Raw genomic sequence first — 9,640 nt, 5'->3', positions numbered from 1 at the left:
TTGGACAGGAGCGAATGAACAACACTGAATCTGATTGGTCGCCAGTGTCCTGACTGTACAATGAGTGTGTACTTTACTACATTGACACAGTAACGTTAAACAGGAGACATTTTGGTGTTGTAAAGGAAGGAGGCTTCTTGTGCGGGTAAAATAAAACACGTTAACCGGGATGGAGAGACTTTAACGGGGGAGTTTGTGAGTGTACGTGCAGTGTAACGTCGCCATGATGTCGCTGACTGCTCACACGTCACATTCAGAGCTGAGCGACATTAAAGATATGTGTATTTCCTTGTCGCCTCGGCAGTAGCACCGCAGTATAAACAGCCTCCATATGTCACGGTGAAGTATGGACGGGTGGAGTCCAATCGTCGCTACAGCCTCGGACAATGAGCGCTCCAGCTCCGAGGGGGAGTACATGGTGGAGCCCGGAGCCGAGGATGAGCCCCGGGAGGCGGCGGACAGAGAGCAGCGGGGCAACATGGAGAGGATGGACCCCGGGGGGACCGCTGCTGTCGGGTTCGGGATCAGTGGGACCGGGGAGGGTAAGGTGGTGTTAGGTCGGGTCGGACAGAGAGACGATAAAGAGCTCAGGTACCTGCACCTGCTGTGGGAGCCGGGACGAGCCGAGCTGGGAGCCGGTGGGGTGACCAGTAAGACGGGGAAGGTGATGGGGAGCAGGACCAGGAGGCACCACAGAGCCCTGCGGAACCTCGGTCCTCTGGGGAAAGATATCTATGGTGAGAGACGGTTATATTATCTGATGATTAAGAATATATGTGCGTGAAAAAACTAAAGCTAAAGATGATGTGTATGTAAATATTTAGACTTGGTGTCTCATCACTGATGTGTTTTCTTTCAATGATTTTTATTAGGTTTTTCAGTAATAACAACAATAAAGGTCTACACTTCAAAACAAGACAAAAACCTGCAATTTTTATTTATTTTAATTATAATTTCATTTAATATGAAAGCTAGACTGGGTATATGGAGAAATAATGACATAAATAAAAAACACATCAATAAATACAGGAATAATTATATATAAATATGAAAATAACTAAATAAATAAGGAAACAAAAATTCTGAAATAATTAAAAGAATAAAAAAATGCTGGAATAAATAAAATACATAAATAAATAAATGCTTAAATGCATACAGAAATGATAAAAAGAATAAATGATGAAATAAGTTAAACTAAATGCATAAAAAATAAAAAACAGAAAGAATGATTTCTAAAAAAAAAAAAATGAATAACTTCACAAATAATTACAAGATTAAATAAATGCTGAGATAAATGCATAAATGGAAAAATTGAAAAAGCAAAAAACCCCTAAAATAAATAATCCCAAAACATTTAAAAGAATAACTTAATGCTGAAATAAATGCATACATTGATAAAACACAGAAGTCTTTTTTTAAAACAAATAAAAAATAAATAGAGAAACAAGTAAAAGAATAAATAAATGGTGAAATAAATATCAAATTAAATGCATGAATAAATAAAAACAGAAAAAAACTCAAATAGATAAAATACAGAAAAAAGAAATGCTTAAATAAATAAATAGAGAAACAATTAAAAGAATAAATAAATGTTGAAATAATTACAATCCTGTGCTCCACCGATGAACAGGATACTGTATGTACAGTTGTGATATCAGTGGCTCATCAAACAACACCCTTCTGAAAGTGTAAAGCCAGTGAATGAAGCCATTGTTTGCTGCTCTACAATCTGACCCCGTTCATCCAGTCACAAAACAATGTTTACATACTTGTCACTTTGAATGTCTTATCTCCACAGCTGTGAAGAGACTGAGGGAAGCAGCAAACAGCAATGACATCGACACAGGTACGAACAGAGAGGTGATGCAGCAACATGCCTCGCAGGTGGTGTAAGGGAAGGATGTGTGTTTTGCTAATAACATTTTGTTCTTCCAGTTCGAAAGCTCCTGCAAGACGACATCGACCCCTGTGCAGCAGATGACAAGGGAAGGACAGCCCTGCATTTCTCCTCCTGCAACGGCAACGAAAGCATTGGTAGGTTGATGATTAGTGTCAGGACAGTGTCAGAGGAAGTCATGTATGATGCAGCAGGATGTAGTGATGGGTGGAGTGATTCTTCTCACAGTATCAGTTCTTCGAGTTGATTCATGGAAATGTATCAAACACCTCAGGTTTTAATACTTGTTGTAAAATATGGCATCAGTTTCTCTGTGATGCTCCATTATAGTATGCACGTTGGCCCGCTAGTGCTGCCCGCCCCACAAAACTTCTCTTTAATGCATTACCAGTCATCATGTTTAAGTTTCCATTTATAAAGATGAATTATTCATTTGAATGCAGCGATTTAGCATCCTGCTTGTATGCAGGTAGGCTTGACTGTAAGCTCAATACGATGTTACAGAAATGTCACTGACCAACGATCTGTTGTTCTTTGAGGGGAAAGTTACCTCTGCAGCTTTGTGCTGCTTTCATGTGGTGTTGGAATAATCTGAAAAATTAGTGCCGATCACATTTAATGGCGCACTTGATCCGGGTCCTTTGCTTTTCGTTATCAACATGTTGTATAAACGCTCTAAGCAATGAAAAACAACGTACATCTTCTTTGTAGCGTCCATGTTGGTTCCACATTACAACTTAAAGCTCATGAACACACTGACGTAAAGAACGACCATCCAAGGAACATGTGAATTCACCATCGCCCTTGACTTGAGTCCAAGTTAATCGGTCTTGGCTTGTTCTTTCAGTGCCGTTGCTGCATTGCTTTCCACTCTGAGAAAATGGTTAATTCTGGTTCATTCAGTCAGTGTAGCTGTCAGGCTGTCTGTACTCGAGTCCTATTCAGTCAGTTCTCATTGACTCATCATAGCAGGTAGTGTGAGCAATACCCTATCATAAAAGCGAGTGGGCAGGTGAGAAAAGTTGGGGATTCATGAGCACTCGGCTGTTTGACAGACAGATCTGGTACATACCGGACACTAGGGGCGGGGTAGACATTCATTTCTTAGATGATGACCTAATCATCAAATCGTACCTCTTTGAATCAAATCGAACGGAATTGTGAGGTGCCTGGAGATTCCCACCACACACAAAAAAAGAGTTGTTCAAAAAGACTTGTTTGTTTATTTTTGTCCATTACAAGCAGGGTGGTTGCAGTTTGAAGAGCAGAGTGCAAGCAAACACGTCCATCTCACTGTAGCGTCATTGAATGATACACTGAACGTCTCCAAATGTGATGTTCTGTAGCTTTACCCTGTAGTTTTACCACTATAAAAAATAAGAGTTCATAAGTAGAAATTAGTAAATGATATTCTAATAAAGACAACAAGCACAACCCATATTTAACTGTTGCTGTTTGACTCATTACTCTTACTCCCTCCATGGGTTGGTGGCTATTGTCAGCCTGCTGCATATGATTATATACATGATTTCTGTCTACACTTCCCTTTATTGGTTTTAGGATCAGTGACAGCTCTGTCCAAATTGTTAATAATTAAATATCCTTTTTCAAACATCCTTTTTTTCCGTCTATAGTGCAGCTGTTGCTGAGCCACGGCGCTGACCCCAACCAGCGAGACAGTCTGGGGAATACCCCCCTCCATCTGGGTAAGAGACAGCAATTACCACGTCTAAAACCTGTAGCACTGTGGTCAGTGATGCATGTGACAGAGGTTTCACTCTGACTCACAGCTGTGCAGCTGTGTCAGCCTCACACCTGCTAACGTGAAGATCAACTTCAGAAAAACATAGAGAAGAATTTAAGTGATGTTTTTACATTCAGGTGTTTGTTTTAAAACCCTTTTATTCTTGTAATTTGTGTTGATGATTTGAACCTGTGTGTCTGCAGCGGCCTGTACCAACCATGTGCCTGTAATCACCACACTGCTGAGAGGAGGTGAGACCACTGTAGAGGGTTGAATTCTGTCTGTATACATGTGTCCCATTATAGTTAGCTGAAAATCAACAAGAGCAAAATGAACTTTATTCGTTTAAACACAATGTGTGATGAGCCTGTTGACCTGAAGGAGCGCATGTGAGGTCAAATGCATTAAGGAGGGTTATTTTTATTGACTAGCATGATTTAACATGCATGCTTCCAGACTGTACAGCACGGCTAACTTTACTCAGTGCCATTATCCTATGTTTTTGATAATGTGCTGTAATGTTGTCAGGCAGGGGTTTGCAGAGTAAGAGTAAGATCCTTTTTGTTTACCCAGAAACAGCCCCAAAATCTCCATCACCAAACCCACCAGACTCCATTTAAATAAAATGTAATTTAAGCATGTATGGAGCCAGCATATTTTCACATCTCTCTGGGTGAGTTAGGAGTTTATTTCAATCAAACCAGAGTTGGTGATTGTTGGAACAGTGGAAAGACGAATCAAGATGGTTTCTGTGAGTTTTATTTTGTTTCTGGCGACTTTGAATGAAGTGTGTTTTAAGATGATAAAATTACTGTTTCTTTAAATGGAGTCTGGTGTGCGTGGCGATGGCAATTTTGGGGCTGTTACTGGTTAAACAAAATGGTCTGGACATTTTTAGTCGAGATAAATTGTCAGTGAGAACATGCCCTGAGTGTCTCCATTGCAGCCTGGCCACTGCTCTGTCTCAATATTGGACAAATTAAATAAAAGTGTTGTTCCCATTCGTCATTTAGACACAAAAACATTAGAAAAAATGGTCTATGTTAAAAAAAATCTTTAACTCTGGATTTTTAAGTGTATTTGGTGTGCAGAAAGCTACACAGCAACTCTTCAGCATTGTAAAGAATGCTTTGTTTTCTCCCTCGACATAACAGGATGTGACATTTTGTGGGCGTTCCCTTAAATCCCAACTATCTATACCGACGCTGATCCTTTATTTAGAGTTAAGAAACTCTAAGTGTGATTGTTATTCAACTTTACTTAAGAAATTCATAGATATTATTTAATAAGCATGTGTAACGGAGAGGTTTGTGCGTTTATTGTTTCTGTACAGGAGCCCGTGTGGACGCCCTCGACCGAGCAGGCCGGACCCCTCTGCATCTAGCACGCTCCAAGCTTAATATTCTGCAGGAGGGAGATTCACGCAGCTTAGAAACTCTGAGAGGGGAAGTCACACAGGTAGAGGACACGTTCACGTTCCTGGTTTAGGCCCTGGATAGATACCAACGACTGCATTCTTTTAGAGCGGAAGTGTTGCTGAAGATGTTCATATCTGACTTTCCCTCACAGATCATTCAGATGCTGCGAGAATACCTGAACTTAATGGGTCAGAGTGAAGCTAAAGAGAGGCTGGAGCACATTTCAACACAGCTGCAGCACACGCGCACCAAAGAGCAGGTGAGACGTGCTGAAGGATTCTCACACTCACAGGCAGAAAAACATAAATCTATTGTGTCACTAATCTTAATATGTGTCTTTTTTTTAATAGATCTGCATGTATTGATTATTTATTTTATCATTTACGGTATCTATTCTTTCTCTTTTTTCTCAGGTGGATGAAGTAACAGATTTATTGGCCAGTTTTACATCTCTCAGTCTACAGAAACAGAATTTGGGAGATAGGTAGAAGATGAAGTTTATAGAGAGCTGAAGTCCTGCTAGTTTTTCAGAAAGCCTTTGCTCCTCTTGCTTAGGCCAGACAAGTAAATACTGAATCATAATGCTGTTTATTTTCTGTCCATGTTCCAAACTAAGTGTTTATCCGCAGCACTGCTGTACAGGACGTTTGAACACCTCGTCATTTTAGCGAAGATAACACAGTTATTCTTAGCGCCCTCTGATGTGTGGAAGGCCTCAGAGTTACTCTAATATTCATGAAATTTGAAATATATATTCCTCTTATCATTCTGGACAAATTTCAAACTGGGTTTCATTAGCTCTGCCCATCTCGACGTCAGCCATTTTGAATTTGGTGCATTTTTCCTGTTTTTGTGCAAACTCTTTTGAACTTCTCCTGCAGGGTTTATTGGATTCGTTTTGAATTTGTGTGGTGTAACCCTCCGACTAATATGATGCCAAATTTGCGAAGGAATAGCCGATAGCTCGAATTTTGTTAACATAGGTCATGTGAGAACACGCCATTGTAAGCACTTCACAGGCGTAAGACTTTGATACTTCTTCTGAAGGACTCAACAGATCTATGTCAAACTTTGGCAGCCGAATCTCTAGACCAGAACGATGCCAAGTTGTAAAGCATTTATGTTAACTTGACTGTGCATGGTCCAGTCTGCCGCAAATTTCACATGCTGGATACGAACCAGGCCCAAGACAAAAAAGCTCTATTTCCATGGTATGAAATTGCCCAGGTGATTGGTGCAGGTTCCGCATCGTTAGGCCCATATAACGAGGGCACTACAATATTAAGGCCGCCGAATGGCTGAGGGGCCAACTTCAGTTTAGCACCCAGTTTATTTAAATGGGGAAAAAATATTTTAATCATCCTAGATTTTTGACGCCGGGGACATACCGATGGAAGTTCATCGAAGTTCTTTGATTTCACCCGTGTATGAAGCGAGTCAGCACAAAATATTCTAGTGTTCAAACTTGTGCGAGTAACACGATGCAAATTTTGCACTGCGCATTCGGCAAGTCAATTACATGTACAGACACAATTAGACGCAATGGATGTGATCCAAAATATGCTAATTAAGCGACGCAAATGAAGCGAGTACCATGATTTTGGGGCTTACACTAAAGTCAAAACTTCAGCGACCAATTTGCATCATGATAGCTAGTCGGCATTGAAATCCTCCGGGGATGTATGACACCGAGGATATACTGGCAGAAGTTATTCACGTGTATGAAGCGAGCCAACACAAGATATTATAGCCTTCAAACTCACGCGAGTGACGTGACGTGAAAATTTGCATCACGTTTGGTGTGAACACAACATGTATTGTCTGTTTTCAAAATACACTTCCGTTTTCACAGGAATTGTACAGTTTGCATACAGTCTCTTTTAAAATAAAAGCTCTATGTCAGTACATCAGCACAAATTGACTTTTTTTCCAACAACACAGACACGTGGTTGGGTTTAGGAAAAAGAACAGGGTTTGGCTTTATAATCTTACGGGACATGAACGCTGCTCTCCCAGGTGAAAGTCTTGTTTGTTGGACCCATCCACCACCCTTACTTGACTTTCACTGCCTTAACTTTTGTTCTTGTCCCGCCGCGTTTCCCCCTGACGCCGCCTAGTGCTATTAAAATATAATGGCGACCAGCTGAGTATCATGCCAATGTTACAGGACGACTTTTTCGGCAGTGTCTGACGCCGCAAGTTGCTGCCCAAGCGCTGGATTTGACGACTTTGGAGTGAGACTGGGTTGTCCATCTTTAAAGACAGTCTATGGTCGACACAAAGTATGCATGGAGGTGTGAGGGCAGCGACGTTTACGTTTAAAATCGTCATATCAATTGTCGTAGGTGAAGAGAGTATAAATGAACCTTCAGACTAATATTTGAACTGTGCTGACAAAAATATTGTTATCTTGGTTAAAATGAGAAGATGCTCAGATGCTGCAGTGTAGTCGATATTCACTGAGCTCGTGGACAGAAACAGTATCACGTTCGCCTTTCAGAAGAAGGATAAAGGAAACCCCCCGAGGGAAATAATGTATTGTAATGTATTAGGAACAGGAAGCTGGTGGAACAGAAGCCGACCCAGAAGTGCAGCGGGATCTCAGCTCTCTATTTTGTGTGTGTGTGTGTGTGTGTGTGTGTGTGTGTGTGTGTGTGTGTGTGTGTGTGTGTCTGTCACGGCTGTGTTTATGTGCTGACATGTTCTCTCTGCCTGCTGTTATTAGCTCAGCTCTCTGATAATTATGAGACGTGTTTCTCATGAAATGATTCAAACAGTTTTCACTGTTGTATTTTCAGTTTTCTTATGAAGCATCTTTGTATCTCGTTGCCTTTTCTCTTGTACTGCATGTTCTGTATGTGTGTGAAACCGTACTGTAAAGATTGAGTTTGCTGTCAGTGGAAATGGATTTATGTGATTCAATAAATCAATATGTTTGGCTATACGTGTGAAATATTGTCTTTAAGAATCAGAATAAGGTTCATAACGACAGAGTGCTCGGTTGTATACTGATAATATATTGATATCTTGATACTGAAGTGGATATGGTCTTAGATTTTGGATATCATGTCGATGTATTTGGTCAAAATATTGTGACGTCAAAGAAATCACAAGAATAATGAAAAATAAAGTGAAGGCTGGGATTTCATTTCAAAGTACTGCAGCAGTCAAGAACAGTCAGAATCAGAAATACTTTATTGATTTCTGGGAGGAAATTGTGATACATTACAGTGATGGATGGAAAGCATTGAGAATAGACAAAAATATGGACATTATGCTACTATGTTTAACAAAATATGTACAGAAATAGAAATAAGAATAAGAAATATTTACAGTGTGTGCATCATTCATCAGCCACTTTATTAGGTACACTGTGCTAGTACCAGGTTGGACCCCCTTTTTAATTCTTGGTGTCACAGATTCAACAAGGTGCTGGAAACATTCCTCAGAGATTTTGGTCCATATTGACATGATGACATCACACAGTTGCTGCAGATTTGTCGGCTGCACATCCATGATGAGAATCTCCCGTTCCAGCACATCCCAAAGGTGCTCTATTGGACTGAGATCTGGTGACTGTGGAGGCCATTGGAGTACAGTGAACTCATTGTCATGTTTGAGATGATGTGAGCTTTGTGACATGGTGCGTTATCCTGCTGGAAGTAGCCATCAGAAGATGGGTACACTGTGGTCATAAAGGGATGGACACGCTCAGCAACAATACTCAGGTAGGCTGTGGTGTTTAAACCATGCACAGTTGGTACTAAGAAAATCTCCCCCACACCATTACACCACCAGCAGCAGCCTGAAGCGTTGATACAAGGCAGGATGGATCCATGCTTCCATCTGAATGTGGTTTTTCCAATCTTCTATTGTCCAGTTTTGGTGAGAAAACCCGTGTGAATTGTAGCCTCAGTTTCCTGTTGTTAGCTGACAGGAGTGGCACCTGGTGTGGTCTTCTGCTGCTGTAGCCCATCTGCTTCAAGGTTGGACAAGGTGTTGTTGCTTCAGAGATGCTCTTCTGCACACCTTGGTTGGAACCAGTGCTTATTTGACTTCCTGTTGCCTTTCTATCATCTTGAACCAGTCTGGCCATTCTCCTCTGACCTCTGGCATCAACAAGGCATTTTGGCTCACTGGATATTTTCTCTTTTTGGGACCATCCTCTGTAAACCCTAGAGATGGTCGTCTTCACCATGTCTACATGCCTAAATGGTGGAACAGGTGTACCTAATAAAGTGGCCAGTGAGTGTACATTCAAGTGATGATGGTAAGAATAAATTAGGCTCCTGACAGAATATTGCACAGTTGAATTATTGCGCAAGTTAAGACAGGTTTACAAAGAATTATTGTGCCTGATACATCCTGAAGAATATGAGAGATACTTTGAGAAAAATACAGCTAAAATACTTTCAAGTTTAATTTAACACTTATTTAATTTTAACACCAACATATTGAATGGAAGCCTGTTGTAGTAAACACTGGAGTAAACCTGCTGTTATCAGTGTTAGCATGCATTGCTAATATGGCTAATATTGCCCTCCGCTGATTGGCTGCCTCTCCAAAGCCCCTCCCCTACGT

At 40.8% G+C, this 9,640-nt stretch overlaps 1 protein-coding gene across 1 annotated transcript; it reads left to right on the top strand.

Annotated features, from left to right (window-relative positions):
- The first annotated feature begins 119 nt into the window (after window positions 1–119).
- On the top strand, window positions 120–7,999 carry ankrd54 (ankyrin repeat domain 54). The gene is made up of 8 exons (XM_078161716.1): window positions 120–737; window positions 1,799–1,846; window positions 1,936–2,034; window positions 3,532–3,603; window positions 3,845–3,892; window positions 4,975–5,099; window positions 5,211–5,318; window positions 5,473–7,999. Exons 1-8 carry the CDS (start codon window positions 347–349, stop codon window positions 5,545–5,547), a joined length of 966 nt encoding a protein of 321 aa, XP_078017842.1. The 5' UTR covers window positions 120–346; the 3' UTR covers window positions 5,548–7,999.
- Window positions 8,000–9,640: the final 1,641 nt, after the last annotated feature.

The sequence above is a fragment of the Epinephelus lanceolatus genome, chromosome 18, assembly GCF_041903045.1.
Source record: "Epinephelus lanceolatus isolate andai-2023 chromosome 18, ASM4190304v1, whole genome shotgun sequence".
Lineage (NCBI taxonomy): Eukaryota > Metazoa > Chordata > Actinopteri > Perciformes > Serranidae > Epinephelus > Epinephelus lanceolatus.
Note: the sequence above shows the minus strand (reverse complement) of the source record. Positions and strands in the feature narration are given on the sequence as shown.

Excerpts from the sequence above, each read along its gene's own strand:
- ankrd54 (XM_078161716.1), top strand. The coding sequence starts at position 347 with ATGGACGGGTGGAGTCCAATCGTCGCTACAGCCTCGGACAATGAGCGC. Across the intron at positions 738-1,798 it reads TCTGGGGAAAGATATCTATG|CTGTGAAGAGACTGAGGGAA; the intron begins GTGAGAGACGGT and ends TTATCTCCACAG. Across the intron at positions 5,100-5,210 it reads TGAGAGGGGAAGTCACACAG|ATCATTCAGATGCTGCGAGA; the intron begins GTAGAGGACACG and ends TTTCCCTCACAG.